Here is a 26355-nt window from a genome sequence, read left to right as displayed (position 1 = left end):
TGCAGAGAATTATTAAGATCGCGCAGCACATCATCAACCTTCATCTACCAGCTTTGGAGGACATCTATACATCTCGCTATCTGCAGACGTCACATAGTATTCTGAGACCCCTTCCATCCGGCTCATAAGCTCTTTGAACTGTTGCCTTCGGATAGACGATATAGAACTATGAGAGCAGCACCACATTCCTGAACAGTTTTTATCCCACAGCCATAATTACGTTGAATAAGGCAATATATTTGTTGCCATGCTCCTGGGCATTATGGTCTGTTATACTGTTTTTATATTATGATGCATGTTGTAGAATGTGTGGATGAGTGTGTAGAGTGTGATTGTTGGAATTGTAGTTTATATTTATGCTTGTATCTCAAAGGTGCATAAATTTCGTTGTGCTGTAGCACAATGACAATAAAGTTACTACTACTACCACCACCACCACCCCACAAACAGAAGTGGTTTTATTTACTCAAAACGCATTTGGTCTCAACACAGAACAAGACAATCCTCTGCACAAGAGATCCTGTTCAGTCTCAGCAAGCTGGCTGGGTTCTTCTAATGAATTGGCGTAAATGACCCCTTTGAAATACTAATCCAAAGATTGGCACCTGTCTCCATCTCATACATCTTATATTCACAGTGTATAATGTTGGTTTAAGGAAATCAAACGGCAGGCGATTCCAGAACAGAAATGCAGCAATCTTCAAAGCCTGGGCGGTCAGGCACAGAATATATTATTGAAGTCAATGTGACTTTTTTTTTCTTCTATCATATCACAGAATTTCTCAAACTGTGCCACCAGAACTGACAACAGGGAGGAAGGGTTGCTGGGCTGCATTCCATTTGGAGGCTCAGTTTTGTTCTGCAGTGTCAGAAGAAGTCTTGCAAAAACAGGAGCTGAAAGTGTCTGCAGCCAATCAAGATCCCAGCATTTCATTTAGGAGACTTTGAACTGCTAAACTGTTGCTTTGGGTGGGTGTAGTATTAGCCAGACAAGATACCCCGAGGCATCGGCTTGTCACTAACAAGGCTCACCTTTGACACGGCTACATTATAGCCAGCTAGTTTCAAAACAGGACAGAACCGTTTCCTAGGACATAAGCAGCACTGAGGGCCAGAACACAATTATTGCACACACGAACACATCTCAGGAGCGTTGGAGCAGCCTGCTGGCCTCATTCAGGATGCTGTCATGACGCAGGTGGGGGACCTGTAGACATCCTTCTCTGGGATGGGAATCTGCCTATGCAGATCTTGCTTGACTCAGAGTTTTTCCTTGCAGCGCCAGGAAAAATCAGGCAGCCACGATGCTGATTGCACTATGAAGGGAAAACATCTGGGGCATGTTGCATGAGCTTCTCTCAGATAATACTTGTAAAACTCCCATTTGAAAAATGGGGTTTGTAGAGAGCCAGGGTGGTGTAGTGGTTTGGGAGGTGGACTTAGACCTGGAAGATTCAGGTTCAAATCCCCCCTCAGCCATGAAGCTTCCTGGGTGACCTTGGCCCAGTCACTTTCTCTTAGCTTCACCTACCTCACAGGGTTGTTGTGAGGACAAAAGGAGGGGAGCAGCTGTGTACACTGCCCTGAGCTCCTTGGAGGAAGGGCGGTATAAAAATGTGAAAAATAAATAAAAAAATAGTCAGCCTGCCTATGAAAGCTATGAAAGCTGCCCATGAAAGCCTTGAGTCTATGAAAAAGGTAGTATTTTAAAATTATAATAAATAAGGGCTGTCATGAAGAAGAAGACTTGCTCTCTGTGGCTCCTGAGGATGGGAGTAGAACCAATAGGATCAAACCACAGGGAAGTAGATCGAGGCTAGACGAGGAAGAATTTCCTAACTGTAAGAGCTGCCTGGCATTGGAACAGTCTGACCTGTGCAGTTGTGGTCTCTCCTGCATCGTTGGTATTCAGGGAGTCCTGGGATGGCCATTTGTCAGGGATACTGTAGCCACTGCTTGCTTTAAGTGGAAAGAGGTTGGACTAGATGACCTCAAAGTGTATTCCAACTCCTACGTTCTACAAGCCTTTTATCTTTTTGTTTTAGCTGGCTTCTTAGTGTGCATAAGCTGCCATGTCCATTTTGATGAATTAATCCTTTTTAAAAATTGTTGTAAGCTGTGCAGAGACAATTAAGATGAAAGAGTAGTGTGTGTGAAATTATTATAAAACAGAGCGCATTTTGGGTTTAACAGCCTGTTGCCTGGCAAGTGCAGCTTGCAGAAGGCAAAGAGAATTCCATGAGCTCTCAAGGTGAGGGAGAGGATGACGGCTGCACAAATTGCAGTCCACTATAGCTATAACCGCGTGGGAAGAAGCCAGAAATGAGGTGCTTTCCTTTTTCACTGTCTGTGGCAATGGGAAGGGAAACTCCTGCTTCTGTCCCACATCCGCCTTTTGGAAAAATGCACCACTGATCTTCTCCTGTTTCAGCAGAAGCAAGGAGCATGTACTTCATGTGCTTTGGTCAGCCAGCACATGAAACGGACCCCAAGCCTTCTTACGTAGTAGTTGGCTCTGCGTCGGTGACCTCCTTGGCAATGTAATGGCTCATCAGAGCACAAGCCTCCTGCACTGTCCCAGGAAGTGCAACTCTGATACACATTTCAATCTCATCCAAAGGCTCCTGTACCTTTTGTCTAACTACAACAAGCCTGCCAGCAGTTTCCTTCACTCTTTGGCACATAATTCATCTTCCTATTATGCAAAGCAGGCAGGAACAAAGCCAGAAGGGAGACAGCCAGGTGTTCAAAAAATGTCTGAATGGAGAACAAGACAAAGACTCTAATTGGGGGGGGAAGGGGAGAGTGACTTTGTTCCAGCCACAGACCTCTCTTGTCCTGCTTCTAATTCACATAGAAAACACAGGAGAGAATACTAAGTGCGTGGGCTGCCAATTGATTCATTAGTTCAGGAACACATATTATTCCTTCCTTGCAGCAGATGGGGGGCCATCCACCTCTCCAAAGGACACTAGCCTTACCGAGTGGGAAACAACTGAGGCTTTTCCTACCTGGAGGCACACGCTGGGGGCTGAGCGTAAGTCATGCTGAAAAACGATTCTGTAGTCTTGCAACACAAGTTCTGTAGGACAAAAGGGAGATTTTGCACCTGGTATAAATCATGCCACTCAGATGAATTCATGTCCTCTTGTCTTGCATAATCTGTTCTGGTTCTGCTCAGCATTGGAAAGGCAAGGCACCCTGGAAGGCCCTGAAGTTCCTCTCCTGCTCAGCCGTTCCGCTGGCTTCTGAGGCTACCTGCACACACGCAATCATCCCTTTGCAGCCATATAAGACTCAAAACAAAGCCCTAAGATTCTTGGGAAGCTGAATTCAGGGCTCAATCCACACTGGGTGATTTTTCTGCATTCCCATAAGAGCCCTGCTGAATCAGGCCAAAAGCCTATCTAGTCCAGCTCCCTATATTTCACAGGGGTCCACCAGATACCTCAAGGAGCATGCTAGATAACAAGATACCTGCATCCTGTTCCCACTGTCTTGCATGTGGCATTCTGAGGCAGCCTACTTCTAAAACCAGGAGGCTGTACATACCCATCGTGGCCTGTAACCTGTGATGGACTCTTCCTCCTTCAAACCCCTTTTCAAGGCATCCAGTCAGACTCACAAAGAGAGTCTGGTCCAACAAGAAGCTGATGGAACATACCAAGATCCAGGTCTACAGAGCTTGCGTCCTGAGTACACTTCTGTACTGCAGCGAGTCATGGACTCTTCACTAACAACAGGAGAGGAAACTGAACGCTTTCCACATGCGCTGCCTCCGACGCATCCTCGGCATCACCTGGCAGGACAAAGTTCCAAACAACACAGTCCTGGAACGTGCTGGAATCCCCAGCATGTATGTATGCCCCAGTCGGGCTGAAACAGAGACGCCTGCATTGGCTCGGTCATGTCGTGAGAATGGACGATGGCCAGATCCCAAAGGATCTCCTCTATGGAGAACTCGTGCAAGGAAAGCGCCCTACAGGTAGACCACAGCTGTGATACAAGGACATCTGCAAGAGGAATCTGAAGGCCTTAGGAGTGGACCTCAACAGGTGGTAAACCCTGGCCTCTGAGCGGCCTGCTTGGAGGCAGGTTGTGCAGCATGGCCTTTCCCAGTTTGAAGAGACACTTGGCCAACAGTCTGAGGCAAAGAGGCAAAGAAGGCAGGCCCATAGCCAGGGAGACAGACCAGGGACAGACTGCACTTGCTCCCAGTGTGGAAGGGATTGTCACTCCCGAATTGGCCTTTTCAGCCACACTAGACGCTGTTCCAGAACCACCATTCAGAGTGCGATACCAGAGTCTTTCGAGACTGAAGGTTGCCAACACTGAGGTCAGACACCATCACCACATCCTGTGGCAAGGGGTCCCACATACTAATTACATGCTGGGCAAAGAACTATTTCTTTTTGTCTATTCTAACTCTCCTGCCACTCAGTTTTAGTGCATGTCCCCTGGTTCTGGTGTTGTGCAAGAGGGAATTCTATCCACAGAAATGGAACACACCCAGCGCTGTGCGTAGGCCAATATGAAACGCAGAGAGTGGCAGGTCATGGGTGGATCAGTATTCCAATGACTAGGATACCCTGAAATTTATATAGGGCTTCAATCCCAATTGCACCTTCCATGGATACTGCAGGAAAACCAGTCATTTAAACGCATGTATATTGCTTGTCAATGGCACACAAGCGCACAGTTTTATACCTTGAACCTGAAAGAGCAACAAGGCATTGCAAGGATTAGCCCAATTTTTAGGAGCACCTGTAATCTTCTCCCTCACTAGAGTGCCATTTCTGCCTTTTGGGATACATTTGTGTCCTCTGGGTTAATTGACCCAAAGTGGGCTTTTTCATCACTTCATCCCATACTCTTTGGCAGGCCAAAGGCTATGCACCTAACCTTGGTGTGCTCAGCTCTGAGACCTCTCACCAAGGCGCCAAACAGTTGCACTGCACATGGAGTGGGAGGAAGAGCCTCCACTGGCCCTACCCAACCACCACAGAGATAAGACAAATCGTGTTTCTAAGCACATAGTCCCAGAACGTGCTGGGAGGCCCTGGCCAGTGTGTGGTTGGGCAGGAGGTGTAGTCTGGAGGTTGAGCCGTCATCTGCCTGAGGAAAGCAAGAATAACTCTGGTCATATCCTGGATGGGAGATTGAAGCCAACAAGCCATTGTGAGAAAATGGAGCCGCAAGGAGTCGTCGTGATAACCTGTGGTGAGAGGGCAGAGGAGTCACTGTGATAAGGCATAGAAAGGTGAAGGTCAGCTGCCAAGAATGAACAGCAGTCTGACTGATTTGCAGCTACTCCTGCAGGAAGCTCAGGAGCTCTGCAGCAAAAGAATGACAGCTACACTGTAAAGGAAATATCTGGACATGAAGGGTTGTAGGAGTTTCTCATAGAACAATAATTGCAATGGGTTTGGTGGTAGCCTGCTGGTGTGAACTGCCTTGAGTTGACTGAGTGTTCTTCTCCCCCCCTCCCCCCAAGGTCTGTCAGGGATGATGGAACAGTCACAGGATGCAGCAGGTGTAACGCTCTTCCATCAGCCTTGTTAACGGGCAGGTTCAACGGTATCCCCTACTTAGAGAGGAAATGCAAGTGTGGTAGGGATTGCGTTGAGACTTTAATGCATACCTTTTTTTACTGCCCGCTACATGTTGTGTCACGCAAGAAATTTCTAGGTCCATTGCTAGCTAGGATGCAGGGCTGGGAGGATTCAACCATGCTTCAGTCTCTCCTTTCCACTCCTGATCCTGAGACTCTGGATAATGTTGCTTCCTTTTTATCTGGGGTCATAGCCAGGCAGAGTCCTGGGACTCTGGGCAGTGACTGATGTTTATGCTTATGTCGTGTTGTCTTTGTACATTCCTGTCTTGTTCTGTTCTTTCTCTGTATTTTATGCCAATAAAGGTCTTACTGAACTGAACACAGGATGCAGCCACTATGACATCCAAGGCATTGAACCTGCTTGACTTGTAAGAAAGGAAGTGTGCTCCTCTGACAGGATGCTACCCTCCACTTCATCCTCCATCTTCCTCCACAAAATGGAGATATGCTTCACAGTTTGAGCACTGGTGACTAACGGGCCCTCTGCAGAGGGCCTTCCACACTGGCCCTCTGCAGAGGACTGAAAGGCATATTTGGATCACACATCTCTTGGGGGGGGGGGTGTTCTTCCAGCTTCACCATCATTCTGCATGAACCGGATTCATCCTAAGCCACATCCAATGTGCCTTTGTGAAATTCATTATGGGGTGGGGGGGAGGTCAGAAGTATGGCCAAGCACTTTCAGGGAAGCTTGCCAGTCGTCGCCACTCTTCACATTCTTCTATTTGTTTATAAAACAAACATTCCAAATTTACTGAAAAATTTATATCCTGCCTCTCCCATGCTGAAGCAAAAGCCCAAGGTGGCTTACAAAGTTACACAATAAAATGTGCAATGCATAACAATAATAAAGTATGTTCATTTACACATGCACGAGCCATGGGGGGGTTAAATACATGGTCCAGAAAGAAGAAGCCAAGCCACAGCATTCTTACAGAGGTGCAGAGGGTAGACATCAACCCATCACCCAAACGCCAGACGTAACAGGCATGTTCTGAGCCCTTACCAAAAACATATGAGGGATGGGAGTAATTCCTAATTTTTAGAAAGGAATTCCATAGTTGTGGCACCACTACAGAGAAGACTTGACCCCATACCACTGTTCCCCTAACTTGGGATAATGGCAGCACTTGAAGGAGAGCCCCTTCAGGTTACCTAAGAGGGCTGGAATGTATGGGAGAAAGTGGTCCCTCCAGTAACACAGGCCTACAAAACTGAGGGTCAGAAAAGTTTTTCCCAAACTTTATGGTGGGATTTGATATGAATTTGGAGTGCCGATTCCAAAAATGGCATCCGTTTTGCCCTATCACGTCTAGTTTTGGAGATATAGTATAGCCTCATTAGTGAATGGTTCAAGCAGCTTCCTCATGAGGAAGCCATGGTGTAGGCTTCCTCATGAGGAAGCTGCTTGAACCATTCACTAAAGAGGCTATGCCGTGTCTCCAAAACTGGATGTGATAGGGCAAAACAGATACCATTTTTGGAATCCCAAAATCTTGCACCCCAAATATACCCAGGAAATGGTGAAACGTTGAAGGAAGCAAAATGTGTGTTGGCCTGTGTAAACTGGACACAAACCATGAGGGGCTATAAAGGCCAATACCAGCACCTTGCATACTGAGGCTCTGCTCATTTTCTCAAGGACCCCAAGGATTTCCTAAAGCACAGCACAGAAAATAAAAGCCACCTACCGAGACATCACGACTGTCCCACTCAGAAATATCAGCTAAATAAAACTGGCACCAAGAAGATGAGAGTCTTGCAGTTCCCCCTTCTGATAAAAAAAGAAAAGAAAACCCAACTTCCCCCATCCACCCCGGGTTGCCTGCTTGCAAACTGGATTTAAAAAATAGAAAGTTTCCTTTTTTCATTCACTTGAAAGGCTCATGAGTTGGTCTACCCTCGTCAGTGCATTTCTCCGAGGGAGCAAACCCCACACCGCAAAATCATAAACAGCCTCAGACTCAAAAGTCGGTTTGATCATCACACAGCTCCACAATTTTTAATAGGTGCCAAGTGGCACTCCTGTCCTTCAGGACAGATTGCGAGCCTAATTTGTGGTGTCCTCATTTCCGGGTTGAACTTGACAGCGAGGCCGATCAGCTCCATGGCTGAGACATAAAACAGAGGAGACTCTCCCATCTGCGGTGCTCAGATGTTGCAGGCACTGAACTGTCAGTGTAAAAGGAATCAGGATTTCAAAGTAAATAAGAGCCATTCATTTTGATTCCTTGTTGTTTGTCATTGTCTGCCACAGGCAAACAAGGTTAAAAACCCTCAAGTGCTGTACTAAAAAAAACAACACAAAAAAACCAACTCTACTGTGAGTTTCACAAGATCACTCCAACATCTGGTGGGGTGGCTGAATGCCTGACAGAATTTCTTGAAGGGGACATCATCTGCCCCTGAGAACCCTGGTTTTACAAAATAAGGCCAAAAGCATAATCCTAAGCATGTCTACTCAGAAGTTCCATTAAATCTGGTTCCATACTCTCTGGTAAGGGTGCATAGGCTTGCAGCCCAGGTCAACGACAGGGTGCATGAATCCATTTTGCTCCACAACCCACAGGATGAGTAACATGTGCCTGGACCATGGGTGAGGTGGCCTTCTGATGTGTCCACACTGATATAAAACAGATGTCTTGACCCTCCAGCATGCTGCAGAGGCACTCAAACCCAGTTATGTTAGGACTCTGTAACAGGTGCCTGCAAGATGGACCCCAGGTGTCTGTCTCCAGCCCCTGTGGAGAGGAGTTTCAAATTCTTGGAAGAACTGAAACTGTGTGGAAGAACTGGAAGGAGACCAACACCGAGATGGGTGATCAGTAATTAGAGGGAAGGGGCCCTTCTTCCTCCCTCTCCTTCTATTCTTGTATTGATATACAGAATGTCTGTTCAACTGACCCAGCGCTTAGCTGTAGCAGGTAATATGAGGACTCCATTCTGAGAGCCTCGTTCCATCAAATTCTTATTAAAGGAAGGGGAGCTGGTCCAGATGCATCAGGACAGGAGTCAAAGCCCTCTCCCACTCAAGGTTATCCAAAATCAAATCTTGCAGCAACAGCAGTTGGAGCAGTGAAAGTAAATTAAGACGCGCATCAAAGTATGTGTGTGCAGCATGAAGCAGGGCATTTAAGAGGCTCCAGATCTGAAAGAAGAATGGCAAACTGGCAGTGAGGTGAGGCAATTTGGCCATGTATTTTAGGCTCTCAAACAACCATCTGAAATCAGCTCACTCACATCCTTTCCATGTATTCCATGAAGCTGCTCCTGTGACTGCGGGGGGGGGGGGGGTGTCCATCATGTTTAAAGTGCTAAAACTGCAGAGCGCAGGAGAGGGCAAGTCTCTCAGCGAACCAAGTATTTGGAAGACTTCAGTGCCATACCTCTGACACGCACTTACAGTGCAGCACACATAGGACAACCAAGCTGGGAAGGCAGGGGATTTAAGGAGGAATGGGAGAGAGGGAGGCCAGTGAGAGAGGACAGAAGACAGATTGGGAAGGGATGGGGGAGATGGCTCAGTGCCCTGCTTGTTGAAGCTCTGCTTTGCTCAGCATGCACTTGCATCTTAGGGACGGCGGTGTAGCTGGAGGGGGGGTGGAGCACTCAGTGTGGTGGGGAGGCTCAGCGGGGCGGGCAAGCGGCCCCTCCCTTCGGAGCCATTCCCAGCAGGGGGAGCAAAATGGAGCCATATGGGGCAGGGGGGAGGGAGAAAGCCATACAGCTCCGTTTTGCTCCCCCCACTGGGAATGGTTCCGAAGGGAGGGGCCGCTTGCCTGCCCCGCTGAGCCTCCCCACCAGACTGAGTGCTCTGCCCCCTCCAGCTATGCCACCGCTTGGGGAGGGAGTGGAAGAGAAGTGTGGGCAGGGAACGATGGAGACACTTGCACTTCCATGCTCCTCTGATCTCTGCCACATTTCCTGTTTCACAGCTCAAACCCACACAGCAGGCAAAGTGGAGTCCAGGCAAAGAGGTCAGCAGATGGGCCCTGCCAGACACAGCCACAGATGCACAGGCACCATGTTGGGGACCCCCATGTGAAAACTTTACACTGGTGTAAACAGGCATTCTATAGCACAGTGATTTTCAACCAGTGTGCTGCAAAAGGTCTGCAGGTGTGCCCTGGGAGCGAGCACAGCATTGAAAATTACTAAAAATCTCTTCCAGTTTCTGTGGTTGTGTTTGTAGGGTAGCTGTCTGTAGTGACAAATTGTCACTCTGCCACAGAGCCGGTGAAGAAAGAGGGACAGACAATTTGTTACTATAGTCGGTTGCCCTAGAAACAGAGCGACAGAACCCGGAAGAGTCTCCCAGAAGCTGGAAGGGGGATCACAAGAGGCAAAGACCAGAGAGAAGACCAGAGAGGTCAGTGTGCGTGAGAAGAAAAAGGTTGAAAATCACTGCTACAGAACCTGGCAATAGGAATACTATGAGGCGAGGCCCTTCTCAGCCCCTCGAGATGACAATTCCCAAAAATTGGGGCAGGGAGAACAATGACAGTCAAATCTTTGACGCAGATCATAACCATAGAGACGTGGAACATCGACCAAAGCAGGAAGGAGGACCAGAAATGGGGAAGCAGCCTTACCACCTTCAGCAGCACCCGGTTGTCTCGGAGGGAACCGACTGTTCCAATAAAGGACACGGCAAACATGGTCGTGCCCAGGAGGAGGAGAATCACTGCTGGCGCCAGGAAGAGACCTTCCAAGGTCCGATGCTTCTGCCGCTCTACTTCCGCATAAATGCCAACGCACAAGATCACCAGGCCTATGATCTGGAGGGGCGAGGGAGAGACAGTTGTCAGGTGTGCACGCCACACAAATGATCCTGCATCTGAAGAGTGAAGGCCATCATTCTGGGATGTCACAGATCACACTGAGGAATTGTGGGAAGCATCATTTCGCTTTTTAGAACAATCCCTCTGCCTGCAGTGTTCCTCCCCTTTGCCACCCTAACTTCACCAAGCAGAGTAGAAAAGGGTGCAGGAGAGAAGAGAGTAAGCAGTCCTCAGGTCCATAACGTCCTGTTGCACATCATGTTTCCTTAGTGGCAACAGTGGGTCAAACAGATGGGTCTGGAATCTCAGCAAAATATGGATGGGGAAACTCTTGTTAAATTAGGAAAGGAGCCCTGGATGTTCATGCCAACCTCTGGCACATCCTTTGGATTCATTCAATTAGATAGCCGATCTGCAACGTGATAATAACACCAGGTCTGCCACACAGGTGGGCATTCATCTACAGCAGGGGTGCCCAAACCCCGGCCCTGGGGCCACTTGCGGCCCTAGAGGACTCCCAATCTGGCCCTCAGGGAGACCCCAGTCTCCAATGAGCCTCTGGCCCTCCAGAGACTTGCTGGAGCCCGTGCTGGCCTGATGCAACTGCTCTCAGCGTGACAGCCAACTGTGCGACCTCTTGCATGAGCTGTGGGATGAGGGCTCCCTCCACTGCTTGCTGTTTCACATCTGTGATGCAGCAGCGGCAGCAAAGGAAAGGCTGGCTTTGCTTTGCGCAAGGCCTTTTATAGGCCTTGAGCTATTGCAAGACCTTCATTCATTCATACAAGTTCAATCTCTAATATATTCATTCATGTAACTTTATTCCAATTTGAAATGTAAATTAATTCTTTTTTTCCTGGCCCCTGACACAGTGTCAGAGAGGTGATATGGTCCTCCTGCCAAAAAGTTTGGACACCTCTGATCTACAGCAATACCTCTGTGTCAAAAGCAGAAATAATCTGGTAGATTTGAGACGGCACTTCAGAGGGGCAGCGAAGGGGGGGAGGCTTTGATTTGGCCTGCAGAAGCCATTGGGGGTGCCCTGCAACATGGGAGCCAGGCTGCACAGATGGAACACCTTCTCATAGGGTCCCTCATTCACTCAATCGATCTGAGTGATGCCCAAGAAGGGGTGAGAGAAGCCCAAGAAGCCAGGACGAAAACAGCCATGCTTCCATCTTCATCAGGCTCCCCAGCCTCCAGTCTTTTGTTCTCCAACCGCCTGGAGCTGCAAACGTGCTCGGAGTGCATGTTTATTGTTCTAAAAAGATTGGAAACTAAGTACACAAAAGGACAAAACAGAAGATGAAGGATGTTTGTCCTGAAAAATGGAAAGAACAAAGAACAGGGAATGTATTGCTAGAAAGCTGCAACGGCATCTTCATCCCTGGCATGCTAATGGCTCTCCTCTCCCCACTCCCACCCAATTATCTGCATTCACAAAAGCAAAGCAAAGCAGAGTTTGGCTTAAAAGGAGTCTTGTCATCTCCAGCTTCTGGATATTTCACTTGCCCCCTCCCCCAGCCATCCTTGCTACTGAGGCAGAGGAGCTCCTTTCCAGGGGTGGCTAAATATCAGAAAGCAGGGAGGAGCAACTGGTCCCTTTGGGGTCATTTTGTCATGTTTCGAGCCTGGAATACTACAGCTCCAAGGGGCAAGGTTGGAACACTCATGACAATCAAGTGTCAGGAGAGCAAAAACCAGACAGTGCCTTTTGGAAATGCACCTTGATGCAAAACCAGATGCAAGGAGGGACCACAGGTGCGTGGGCCCTCCCCAAACTGTCACACCAGCAGGGAAGGGCACCTCTGGGATGGGGAGCAGCCCAAGCACAGCTGGGAGCCCAGGTCTACTCGCCTGGAAGAGGCTGCTCCAAAGGACAGAGTTGGATTGGGAGCCCAGGTCTATCCAGCAGGTAGTGCTGGGCTCCAAGTTCAGGCAGGAGCCCAGGTCTACCCAACCAGCAAACCTTTGCCACAGAGGCCAAAGTTCAACCAGGTTCTACCTACCAGGATGACCTGGGCTCTGGAGTTAGTGCTTATGCCCCCCCCCCAACACAAACACTAGACCCACCCCTGATGCACACTCAATATTTGTGAAACAGCCACTTTGAGGGGAAAAGAAGATCTTTGACAGGATCAACTATCCTTTCCCCATAAGGACCCCATGACTAAAGAGTTGCCTCTGCTTGGCAGCACATTCCTTAAATGACACATTTGCCTGTGCATCTTGATTGGCTGCTAGTGAACTCCAAACCCAATTTGAGACAGTATGTAAAATGTCAAGGCAGTCGAAAAGTAGACATTGCTCTGTTGAGGTTCGCCCCCAAGAGAGCTGCAATAGAGCGCGTCTTTGCAATACAGGCTCCCCAAGAAAGCCATTGGGAGGAAGAAAGGCGTTCCCTTCAGATTCCTCACTAATAAGAACTAGTGAGCAGCAACTTTGGAATGTTTGGATTGGCCGTTTTGTGAAACGGAAGCTTCAAGGAGTTGCAGTCCTTGTGTCAACAATTACAAGATGATTTGTACACAACACATCTGAAGAGGCCTATCCAAGTCTGACATGTTGACTTCACATGCATCAGTTCTGCGTAATCCACCACCATTACTCAAGCGGTGCCAATCTGATTTAGCCAAACACTGCTAAGCGAGTGAAATTTCAGTGGGGAAAACAGCACTGATTGTACCATTTAGACCAGCCCAACAGTTTCTGCTATGGCCCAAAAGGATGGCATTGCCACCATCAAGAGTCCATTTTGCCCAGCCTTCCAGGCATGTGGCCATCGGTATTCGTCTTGCAGACAGTAGCTTGCCCCATTTAGTCCAGTATGGTCTGCTTTCCAGACAAGAGAGGTTCCGGTCCCAGGAGAGCAGAGATCCTTTACCTGGAGATGCAGCTAGAAGCTGGACCCTCTTGCATGCAAAGCAGAACTTTAGGACTGGGTTCTGGCCTCTCTCCTCCACTATATGGATACTCAGTATGTAGCCAATGCTTACGAGCATCACTAACTCCGTACATAGAAGCGCCATGTCTTTGTTAGCAAGCCTCTGTCACTGGCCTCTGGGTGGCTGCCTTTCTGATGTGCTGGAGCATTGCTGGAGCATGTTGAAGAGCATTCTGTTCCCTCAAAAATAGCATAGGAAAGCAGGCAAGTTCCATATTGGGGGGCACTTCTCCATAAGAACATAAGAACAGCCCCACTGGATCAGGCCATAGGCCCATCTAGTCCAGCTTCCTGTATCTCACAGCGGCCCACCAAATGCCCCAGGGAGCACACCAGATAACAAGAGACCTCATCCTGGTGCCCTCCCTTGCATCTGGCATTCTGACTTAACCCATTCCTAAAATCAGGAGGTTGCGCATACACATCATGGCTTGTACCCCATAATGGATTTTTCCTCCAGAAACTCGTCCAATCCCCTTTTAAAGGCGTCTAGGCTAGACGACAGCACCACATCCTGTGGCAAGGAGTTCCACAGACCGACCACGCGCTGAGTAAAGAAATATTTTCTTTTGTCTGTCCTAACCCGCCCAACACTCAATTTTAGTGGATTGTCCCCTGGTTCTGGTATTATGTGAGAGTGTAAAGAGCATCTCCCTATCCACTCTGTCCATCCCCTGCATAATTTTGTATGTCTCAATCATGTCCCCCCTCAAGCGTCTCTTTTCTAGGCTGAAGAGGCCCAAACGCCGTAGCCTTTCCTCATAAGGAAGGTGCCCCAGCCCCGTAATCATCTTAGTCGCTCTCTTTTGCACCTTTTCCATTTCCACTATGTCTTTTTTGAGATGCGGCGACCAGAACTGGACACAATACTCCAGGTGTGGCCTTACCATCGATTTGTACAACGGCATTATAATACTAACCGTTTTGTTCTCAATACCCTTCCTAATGATCCCAAGCATAGAATTGGCCTTCTTCACTGCTGCCGCACATTGGGTCGACACTTTCATCGACCTGTCCACCACCACCCCAAGATCTCTCTCCTGATCTGTCACAGACAGCTCAGAACCCATCAGCCTATATCTAAAGTTTTGATTTTTTGCCCCAATGTGCATGACTTTACACTTACTGACATTGAAGCGCATCTGCCATTTTGTTGCCCATTCTGCCAGTCTGGAGAGATCCTTCTGGAGCTCCTCACAATCACTTCTGGTCTTTACCACTCGGAAAAGTTTGGTGTCGTCTGCAAACTTAGCCACTTCACTGCTCAACCCTGTCTCCAGGTCATTTATGAAGAGGTTGAAAAGCACCGGTCCCAGGACAGATCCTTGGGGCACACCGCTTTTCACCTCTCTCCATTGTGAAAATTGCCCATTGACACCCACTCTCTGCTTCCTGGCCTCCAACCAGTTCTCAATCCACGAGAGGACCTGTCCTCCAATTCCCTGACTGTGGAGTTTTTTCAGTAGCCTTTGGTGAGGGACCGTGTCAAACGCCTTCTGAAAGTCCAGATATATAATGTCCACGGGTTCTCCCGCATCCACATGCCTGTTGACCTTTTCAAAGAATTTTATAAGGTTTGTGAGGCAAGACTTACCCTTACAGAAGCCATGCTGACTCTCCCTCAGCAAGGCCTGTTCGTCTATGTGTTTTGAGATCCTATCTTTGATGAGGCATTCCACCATCTTACCCGGTATGGATGTTAGGCTGACCGGCCTATAGTTTCCCGGGTCCCCCCTCTTTCCCTTTTTAAAAATAGGCGTGACATTTGCTATCCTCCAATCTTCTGGTACCGTGGCCGTTTTGAGGGACAAGTTGCATACCTTAGTCAAGAGATCTGCAACTTCATTCTTCAATTCCTTAATAACCCTTGGGTGGATGCCATCAGGGCCCGGTGACTTATTGATCTTTAATTTATCAATGAGGTCTGAAACATCTTCTCTTTTAACCTCTATCTGACTTAACTCCTCGGTTAGGAGGGGCCGTTCGGGCAGCGGTATCTGCCCGAGGTCTTCTGCCGTGAAGACAGATGCAAAGAACTCATTTAATTTCTCTGCCATCTCTAAGTCTCCTTTTATCTCCCCTTTCCCTCCCTCACCATCCAGAGGGCCAACCGCTTCTCTGGCGGGTTTCCTGCTTCTAACATATTTGAAGAAGATTTTATTATTCCCCTTAATGTTGCTGGCCATGCGTTCCTCATAGTCTCGCTTGGCCTCCCATATCACCTTCTTACATTTCTTTTGCCACAGTTTATGTTCCTTTTTATTCTCTTCATTAGGGCAAGACTTCCATTTACGGAAGGAAGCTTCCTTGCCCTTCACAGCCTCTCTAACTTGGCTGGTTAGCCATGCGGGCACCCTCCTGGATTTAGTGGAACCCTTCTTTCTTTGCGGTATACACCTCTGCTGGGCCTCTATTACTGTTGTTTTAAGCAGCCTCCATGCACTCTGGAGAGACTGGACTCTTTTTACCCTCCCTTTCAACCTCCTTCTAACCAGCCTCCTCATTTGAGGGAAGTCCGCCCGTCGGAAGTCAAGGGTTTTTGTTAGAGATTTGCCTGGTATTCTTCCCCCAATGTGCACGTCAAAACGGATCGCAGCATGATCACTGTTCCCCAATGGCTCAGTAACGTTTACATCTCTAACCAGGTCCTGCGTACCGCACAAAATTAAATCCAGAGTCACCTGTCCTCTGGTGGGCTCCGTGACTAGCTGATCTAAGCCACAGTCATTTAGCACGTCAAGAAATCCGGTTTCCTTATCGTGACCAGAACACAAATTGACCCAGTCAATATGAGGATAATTGAAGTCCCCCATGATTACAACCCTGTCCTTCCTTGTCACCTCCCTGATTTGTTTCCTCATTTCAAGGTCCCCATCAGATTTCTGGTCTGGAGGACGATAGCACGCCCCCAGTATTACATCGCTGCACAAGCCTGGTAATTTAACCCACAGAGATTCTACGGTGGAGTCGGACCCACCTTCAATCTCTACTTTGCTGGATTCTATCCCTTCCTTAACATAAAGGGCCACCCCACCTCCAACTCGCCCCTGCCTGTCCCTCCTGTAGAGTTTATAGCCCGGGATTGCAGTATCCCACTGATTCTCCGCATTCCACCAGGTTTCCGTTATGCCCACTATGTCAATATTTTCCCTTGTCACCAGACATTCTAGTTCTCCCACCTTTGCTCGTAGACTTCGGGCATTCGCACAAAAGCATTTATACACGGAATGCCCCAGGATGGGCTGCTTATTCGCTCCTTTGTCCCCGCATCCTCTCATTGTGCCAAACCGTCTATCACATCCCATCACCCTACCTTTCCCAATTTCTTCTCCTACCCTGCCTTTGTCTTGTTGTTCTCTAACCTCCCCATCCTCATCCCATAGGGATGAGGAGTCCCGAACCGGATGCCCCTCGGCTCCTGTCGGCCTTCCCCCAGGGATCAGTTTAAAAGCTGCTCTGCCACCTTTTTAATGTTCTGCGCCAGCAGTCTGGTTCCATTCTGGTTCAAATGGAGCCCATCCCTCTTGTACAGGCCCCGCTTGTCCCAAAACGTTCCCCAGTGCCTAACGAATCTAAACCCCTCCTCCCTACACCACCGTCTCATCCACGCATTGAGACCCCTGATCTCCGCCTGCCTAGCTGGCCCTGCGCGTGGAACAGGTAGCACTTCAGAGAACGCTACCTTTGAGGTCCTGGCTTTCAGCTTCCTGCCTAAAAGCCTAAATTTGGCCTCCAGGACCTCCCAGCTACACTTGCCCACGTCGTTGGTGCCGACATGCACCACAGCCGCTACCTCTCCCCCAGCACTGTCTACTAGCCTGTCTAGACGAGAAGTGATGTCCGCAACCTTCGCACCAGGCAGGCAAGTCACCATGCGGTCCTCACATCCGTCGCAAACCCCCCTCTCTATGTTTCTAATAATCGAATCCCCCACTACAAGAAGCCCCCGACCCCCCTCCCGCCGAGGAGTATCCCGAGTGCGCTCGGATACGGGCCCATCCCCTGGAGAAGGGATCCCCCCTAGGGGATTGTTTCCCTCCTCTCCAGGATGACGTCCTCCAGTCCCGAGACTTCCCACCCGGGCAGCCGAGGAGCTGCACGCCTGAGGTTGGGACGAAGCCTGATCGTCCCCGGAAGTCTCCCCACGGTCCTCCTCTGGCTGCCTGCGCTTCTCCAGGTCGGCCACCAAGGCTTCAAGGGAGCGGACGCGTTCCCTAAGAGCCTGGAGCTCCTTGCACCGAGGACACACCCATGACTTATGCCCCAGAGGCATATAATCATACATGTGGCACATGATGCAGAACACTGGATAGCCCCCACCCTGCTGCTGGCTGTCTGACTGCATAGCTTTTTTGTTGTTGTTGTTTTATTTAGGGGTCCTTTTAAAAACCGTCCATTTTCCAAGCCTGCAGCCTCTCCTCTTGCTGTCACCCCAACAGCATTTAAGCTGACGGATAACAGCCGGCCTTCTTATACACACCCAACCGAAACCAGCAATTTGTTCTGAAGTGCCACATGCCGTCAGATGCCCAGTACTTAATGTCCATCACCTCTGAACTGTGGCAATGGAAACGAGAGGAGGGAGGCCAAAGCAATTCCTTCCCTACCAAATCAAGCGGGCAAAAGGCAAAGGCTTCACGTCGCCTCAGGCAAAAGACCTTTACTGCTTCTGCAAGTATTGCAATAACCAGGCTCCGTAGCACCTTGTACCTCGGGTGCTGCTAGCTGGCCAGTGTGGTTTCAAATGCTGGTGTCTGAAATTATCAAGGCTCTGTTTGTCGAGTTACAAAATTAACCAATGTTTTACAGAAGCAAATGCACAATCCAGGCAAACACTGCAGAGTTGGTTTCATTTTAAATCTGGCAATGGCTGTTAATCAATGGAGAAGCAGAAGTTGGTGGCGGGCGGGGGGGTCCCATGGTATGCTGGAGAGAGAACAAAGGCTCAGTGCTGGGGCCTGTCTTTGTGAACAAGCCAATGAAAAGATGCCAGCAGGCCACACAAAGTTCACAGAGCTTTCCATTCCCAGGCAGCAGGCTCTGCAGACAGCTACAGTGCATTTTTCTTTTTAAACTAGCATGCAGGAAGGGGCGAGTTCTCTCTCTCTCTTTCCCCTCCCCTCAATGGACTTGCATAAAATTTGGTAGGGGACAGCAGCAAGGATCATATAGTCACTCCATGCCAACTTCCAGGAGGCAGCGGCGTAGCTGGAGGGGGGACAGAGCACCCAGTCTGGCAGGGAGCTGGCAAGCAGCCCCTCCCTTCGGAGCCATTCCCAGGGGGAGCAAAACAGCTCCATTTTGCTCCCCCTGCCGGGAATGGCTCTAAAGGGAAGGGCCGCTTGCCCACCCCGCGGAGCCTCCCCGCCGGACTGGCTGCTCTGCCCCCCTCCAGCTACACCACCGCCAGGAGGAGCAGATGAATGGCGTGAATTTTGTGACCAATAGGAAATTCAGGGCTTCCAATTACGGAGTGTTTCTTTCACTTTGCCTTCACTCTAGAGGCACTTCCGCACTCACATAACACACTGCAGACATTTGGCCACTGCCCCTATTCCCAGCTTCCACTGCTCCCTCTGGCTCCACCATCCAGTTCAACCAAGAGCTCGAGGGCTTGTTGCGCACAAGACTTTGGTTAGTCTTAAAGATATTGCCCAACTGTGGATTTTTCCAAACAGGCATACAACGTGTACAGTAAATTCTTTTGTTGTGACGCCTGGGATTCCAGAGGAACTGCACAGCACCCTTTAAGACTGCCTCATTCCAGTTCACATAATCCAAAACCCTCTTCTTTGCTAACCAGAAACACCACTTGCTTTTTAAGTTTTTGATCTGTCTGTGCTGGAACATGCCAACCATTCAGAATAGCTATGCCACAAAGATGTTTGTTCATGCCCAAATTAGGTGCAAGGGGCGGGGTGGAGAAAGAAGTGAGAGATCTGCCTCAACAGGCCTGTGCCAAGTTCAGAGACAATTCTAACCACTCACAGCAGTGCGTCGCATTGCAAAAATGGCTGGAGGGGCTCAATATTTCAATAACATTAGATTTCCTTGACACAATTCTGTTCAACAGACTAGTCATACATGCAACACTACCTTCTGATGAAGCCCACAGGAGCTACTGTACCGGGTTGCAAACATCCCTTGGTTACTTCATATCAAACACACAGTCCTGAAGAAGAACAGCAGGGGTTCTTTGGTGGAATCCTCATCTAGCTTCTTGAACTATCCATTCCATTCTTGTTCCCTGAACTTTTATCACAACTTCTAGTTGCTCATGGAGGTCTCCATTCTTCCCCATATCTAGGTCCTCCTCTTCTCAGTGCATCACTATGCTGGGGTGTGTCAGCAATGGCTGCTCTGGGCATGAGGCTCAGTGGGGGTGCGGGTTGGAGACACTACTCTGCCCCATTATCTATTCAGTGGTCTTTGGCCACTTCAGGCCCAGCCGCTGTGCTCTCTTGCTGCTGTTCATGTTTTCGCACTGTGACTGGCTGCACATTGCTGAACAGAGCTGGGCTTTCACTTTTAAGTCAATGCATGGGCCCAGAAGATTGAGGGTGACGTGATTACACCATTATGTCATCCCCCAAACTTCCAGAACACCAAGCTCCCAGATAAGCACCACCACAACAGGTGCGAACTGTGGCAGGAATGCCTCTGCCTCTCCCAAGGCCAAAGTAATCATAAAAGTTCTTCGATTGGCAGACTTTGGGAATTCTAGACATAGTAGCCCATAATTATTATTAACAGTATTTATATACTTTTCAACTGAAAGTTCACAAAGCAGTTTACAGAGAAAAAACAATTAATTGCTCTCTGTCCCAAAAGGGCTCACAGTCTAAAAAGATGCCAAAGAACACCAGCAGGCAGCCACTAGAAAAGACACTGCTGGGTTGAGGAGGGCCAGTTACTCCATAACAAGGGAAACCAGTTAGAAGGCGACTTCATTAGAAATCAGAAGACTTTACAGTGATACCTCAAGCTAAACAAAAACAGGCCTCCTTGTACATAGCATAGCTGCTTGCAGCTTGGACCTCCACCTTTGGTATCATTTATTTGGCGTTTTTCCATTGTGTTTAACTGCTCGGGGGCCTGTACAGTCTGAAATAGATCAATGAAATACACTGCATGGTCTGGCCTGACCCAGCACGGTTTTTGCAAGTTCACATCAGTTTTGATCCAACGCGAAGACAAGTTGCACAACCTCCTTACTGGAGAGCAACACTCTTCGGTTTGCTCCTGGCAAAAGGGTAATACAACAAATTGGTGGCAAACAGAAGCTACAGATATCTACACACAGCTCTAAGCCGATACTCCTGACACACGAGGCAGAGAACCCCTTCACCATGGACAGGAACCGTCATACTTGCAGCTGCCCTTGGCAACGGTGTTCATATCAAGATGATATCTGTTGGTAAGTGCCACAGTGTATTTTCCAATTAATTCTGGCAGTCTCTTGAACAAAATTAGTAGCTGGTACAAGTCCACCAGTCACAAAGCCTTGCAAGTAATTTTAGCCAAATAAAAGAGGAAACACACCAAAAAAAGGTTAGACTTGAACACAAACCCGTGAAAATTGTTGCATTTTGAACAAAACCTGAAGCAGATAGTTTTAAATGGCTTGCATGGGATGGAATTACAATTAATATTATTGTTAATATTTATTAATACAATCAATATTGTTGTTAAAAGCATTCTTAATGGGTTTTCAGAAATATATATGGGATAAAACACAAGACACAGGTCAATAAGGAACAATCAGGACATTCCAAGAGACAAAGAAGGGAAGACCTGGAGACAAGTTTAGGGTTAAAGGGAGGAGGTTTCATTCCAGAGAGCCTTTCCAGAAAACATCTGAGTACCATGGATGGTCTTGAAGCTGTAGGATGTTTATTGCTGAATAAGCCAGAAGAATATCAGGTCTCCAAAAATCTGGTGCATTTTGTCTTTCAGACAGTCATATTTCACGCGTTAGTCTTTCCAAGCACCAAAACCTGGTATGCCAATTCTCACAGAGCGATCGCCAATCTCCCTAAGAACAGTTCTTCACACATAAAATCAGTTCAATCCCCTTCAACATGAACAAAGGGGCCTGACTGAGAGAAGGGAGGCCATAAATGCGCAATTTCAACAAAACGTATGCAAAAACAAAAAGAAAAAAAATTCCTAGGTAACATGCAACCTTGTTGCGTGACCATCAACCACATATGATAAGATTCACTTGGAGGATTAATATTTTTTTTATAAATCAAGTGCAACATTTGTTAGGCCAAAACTTCCAGTTTATGCTACAGCTTTAATCACTATGAAGACTGAACAACTTGACATTGCCCTGGCATCTGCCTGCACAGCTTAGATAGCCAAGAAGCACACAGTAGTCTCCAGTGCTCACCTCACAAAGAGCAGTCCCTTTAACAGAACATCTTAGATCAGCCAGACCCTTAACTTTAATAAGGGGGTCAATAACAAATTATGGAACATTGCAATGTCAGTGGTACAGTCCAGTCCAGGCAGTTGTGACCATTTAGGGAGGAAATGCCAAAGGGGACTAGTGCATCACTTTAAATTAGTCTTCAGCTCCATCAGCACAGATGACCACATTTCTATGCTGCATTTCTCTGCCTGACAAGAAGTTCATGTGCTTCATTCAGTTCGGCTAGTGTTAGGAGTGGAACAGAATAACTCAGTGGTTCCCAAACTCTTTTAGTGTCCCTGGAGGCTGCTACCTGATTTATAAATGCCGACGGTTGTGGCTATAATGGCAACTGGGCAGCAGTAGCAGCTTGTTTAACCCTTAATGCACATAGCCTAATCTGCAATGGATAACACACTGATGGGTCCTGGACTCGCAGTTTGAGAACTGCTGGAATAACTACTGGGTTTCAGTCTGAAAGGGTATGTGCAAGAAGACAACCAGTATTGTGACTTCTTCCCAGAGGCTCTGGGCACAAACCGAGATCTAGCACTTAGCAAGGCTAATTCCCAGTGTGCCTGATTCATTCCTCCTGTGCTCTGTTTTAGGACTGCTGCCACTGCGGACTTCAGGTGCTCACCATCCAGCCATGCCCCACACCTCCATCCTGACAAAGAGATCTGGAGACCTCAAGAGCTGGCTTGCAATCTGGCATTTCTTTGGTCAGTCCAAATAACGCTATCGCCAGATGATGACACAAGCGTAGGGGATCTGGCAGCAGCTGCAAGGCTTGTTCTGTCCCACCACATTCTCCTGCATGCACCACTTCACAGCAATAGGACTTCAAAGGGAGAATCTAGCACGAAACTGCTGAAGCAGAATATATCAGGAGCTTCAATTCTATTTGCTTTGGCTCAAGCAACGACTGCAGTTTCTTATCACACTCTGTACATTAAGTAACTTGGTTTGGCCAGAAAGCTACATCACCGCCTGTCATTGCCAAAGTAAATCAGCACTGGACTGGTCCTATGTTTTTAGCTTTGTGTAAAAAGGGTCACCCGATGAACCTCTCATGCTGCAGGGCTATTTGGTTCTTTCCTGCACAACTCTGAGTCTCTCCCCCCTCCCTTTTGCAGGCTCCAGTAGGAAACCATTGTTCCCAGTGCTTTAGCCAGGAAACTTACACCAGCTAGGAAGTCTATTTCCCTTACTACAATGAGTCACCACTGACCTTTACATAATCAGGGTGACAGAATGCACCTCTTCCATTTCACAGACCTTCACCCCCTACTGCTGACAATCTCTCTCTGTGGGGTGTACACACATACCTCAGCCAGAAGAGGATGAGGACACCATACACATGATAAAATGGATTCTAATGCATAAAAGCATATGCTGAGAACAGGTTAGTACAGGGGTGCTCACACTTTTTTTGGCTCGAGAGCTACTTTGAAACCCAGGAAGGCCCGGAGATCTACCAGAGTTTTATTTACAATGTTCGCGCCATCATAACATATAACATTTATGTGTACAATGTATGTTGGTGTACCTTGCATAACCACATGAGCCAATATTGCACAACACAACATAATTAACTATAAACATTTTTTGTAATTACTTGAGTTTACTTTGATGACTTGCACTGAAGTGAATCAGCCAAGGATGCATAGTCCGGACAGTAGCTGCTGACAGCCAGCCTCAAGCACACTTCCAAACGTTCATCAGTCATGGTGGAACGGTACTTGGACTTAATGATCTTCATGTAGGAAAAGGCTGACTCACATAAATAAGTGGAGCCCTTCCTGCCTCAGCTGCTCTTATATCCCTGAGGGCCCTATTGCCTTCAAGTGGCTGCAGCTGTGCAGCACACTCTGCTGGATGCCCAGGCCTTACCCTTGAAGGGGCCACTGCTGACACCACATCTACCTCCTCACCAGATCTTCCTCAATTCCAATACAAGTGGGGGGGGGGGGAGCAGATCTCCATACAGACCAGTGCAAAAACAGGGGAAAGGTGTGGGGGAGGGAAGATCTCTATATAGACATCACAGCAAGACCAGTGCAAAACCCCTTGCACACAGAACCAACAGATGGAAGTTGGGGGGGGGGCAGATCTTCATGCATACCAGTGCAAAAGCAGGGGAAAGGTGTGGGGGAGGGAAGATCTCTGTATAGACATCACAGCAAAACCCCTTGCACACAGAACCAACAGATGGAAGTGGGGGGGGGGGCAGATCTCCATGCATACCAGTGCAAAAACAGGGGAAAGGTGTGGGGGAGGGAAGATCTCTATATAGACATCACAGCAAGACCAGTGCAAAACCCCTTGTACACAGAACCAACAGATGGAAGTTTGGGGGGGGGGGCAGATCTCCATGCATACCAGTGCAAAAGCAGGGGAAAGGTGTGGGGGAGGGAAGATCTCTGTATAGACATCACAGCAAAACCCCTTGCACACAGAACCAACAGATGGAAGTGGGGGGGGGGCAGATCTCCATGCATACCAGTGCAAAAGCAGGGGAAAGGTGTGGGGGAGGGAAGATCTCTATATAGACATCACAGCAAAACCCCTTGCACACAGAACCAACAGATGGAAGTGGGGGGGGGCAGATCTCCATGCATACCAGTGCAAAAGCAGGGGAAAGGTGTGGGGGAGGGAAGATCTCTGTATAGACATCACAGCAAAACCCCTTGCACACAGAACCAACAGATGGAAGTGGGGGGGGGCAGATCTCCATGCATACCAGTGCAAAAGCAGGGGAAAGGTGTGGGGGAGGGAAGATCTCTATATAGACATCACAGCAAAACCCCTTGCACACAGAACCAACAGATGGAAGTGGGGGGGGGCAGATCTCCATGCATACCAGTGCAAAAGCAGGGGAAAGGTGTGGGGGAGGGAAGATCTCTGTATAGACATCACAGCAAAACCCCTTGCACACAGAACCAACAGATGGAAGTGGGGGGGGGGCAGATCTCCATGCATACCAGTGCAAAAGCAGGGGAAAGGTGTGGGGGAGGGAAGATCTCTATATAGACATCACAGCAAAACCCCTTGCACACAGAACCAACAGATGGAAGTGGGGGGGGCAGATCTCCATGCATACCAGTGCAAAAGCAGGGGAAAGGTGTGGGGGAGGGAAGATCTCTGTATAGACATCACAGCAAAACCCCTTGCACACAGAACCAACAGATGGAAGTGGGGGGGGGCAGATCTCCATGCATACCAGTGCAAAAACAGGGGAAAGGTGTGGGGGAGGGAAGATCTCTATAAAGACATCACAGCAAGACCAGTGCAAAACCCCTTGCACACAGAACCAACAGATAGAAGTTGGGGGGGGCAGATCTCCATATATACCAGTGCAAAAGCAGGGGAAAGGTGTGGGGGAGGGAAGATCTCTATATAGACATCACAGCAAGACCAGTGCAAAACCCCTTGCACACAGAACCAACAGATAGAAGTTGGGGGGGGCAGATCTCCATATATACCAGTGCAAAAGCAGGGGAAAGGTGTGGGGGAGGGAAGATCTCTATATAGACATCACAGCAAGACCAGTGCAAAACCCCTTGCACACAGAACCAACAGATAGAAGTTGGGGGGGGCAGATCTCCATATATACCAGTGCAAAAGCAGGGGAAAGGTGTGGGGGAGGGAAGATCTCTATATAGACATCACAGCAAGACCAGTGCAAAACCCCTTGCACACAGAACCAACAGATGGAAGTTGGGGGGGGGGCAGATCTCCATATATACCAGTGCAAAAGCAGGGGAAAGGTGTGGGGGAGGGAAGATCTCTGTATAGACATCACAGCAAGACCAGTGCAAAACCCCTTGCACACAGAACCAACAGATGGAAGTTGGGGGGGGGGCAGATCTCCATACATACCAGTGCAAAAACAGGGGAAAGGTAAGTCAGCCCCAGTAAAGTCAATGGGGCTCACTCCCACGGATGCGTGGACGGGAGAGAAGCCTGCCAGCGGCTCCTCTCCCAGGGAGGAGCCTGCCAGGTGCTCACTCCCTGGGCTCACTTCTTGGGCTCCTTGGACTCACTCCCTGGGCTCCCTGGGCTCACTCCCTGGGCTCACAAGCCTGCCAGGGGCTCACTCCTAGGGATGCGTGGACAGGAGAGAAGCCTGCGATCGACTCATTTCGCCTCGAGATCGACTGGTAGCTCGCAATCGACATATTGGGCACCCCTGGGTTAGTATTTAAAATGGTCAAACACAAGACTGCTTTTGCTGCACCAAACTACAGTTACCACTCTGGAATACTCGTTACGCTCAAACATTTCTTGGAAAGATGATCTACAGTGCAGAAAGGCACAAACATTTCTCCATTCCTAAAAATACCAGTGCAAAAACCAATTACAGGTGTCGAATGAAGCCATCTTGAGCACAGAATATCTGCAGCTGTAGTTCTGATGGATTTATGTATTGAACCACTGATTGATTTTATTATGTAAACCACATTGTGAATGACTATTGCTGAAAAGCAGTAGAGAGGAATTTTTTACTACTACCACTACTAATTTTGGAGTTCACCCTCCAAAATCACTCCCAAATCCACGACTCTCCAAAGCACGGATCAACCACATTCACGCCAAG

General features: G+C 48.4%; 1 protein-coding gene across 1 annotated transcript in view; it reads right to left on the bottom strand.

The window, feature by feature from the left end:
- LOC136662359 (tetraspanin-15-like) overlaps positions 1-26355 on the bottom strand; it is a 123520-nt gene that overhangs the window by 85664 nt on the left and 11501 nt on the right. Inside the window, exon 2 of the mRNA XM_066639572.1 lies at positions 10207-10392. Within this exon, the coding sequence (XP_066495669.1) occupies positions 10207-10392 (186 nt within the window). The remainder of the gene's footprint in view (positions 1-10206; positions 10393-26355) is intronic.

Source organism: Tiliqua scincoides, chromosome 11 (assembly GCF_035046505.1).
Source record: "Tiliqua scincoides isolate rTilSci1 chromosome 11, rTilSci1.hap2, whole genome shotgun sequence".
NCBI lineage: Eukaryota > Metazoa > Chordata > Lepidosauria > Squamata > Scincidae > Tiliqua > Tiliqua scincoides.
Note: the sequence above shows the minus strand (reverse complement) of the source record. Positions and strands in the feature narration are given on the sequence as shown.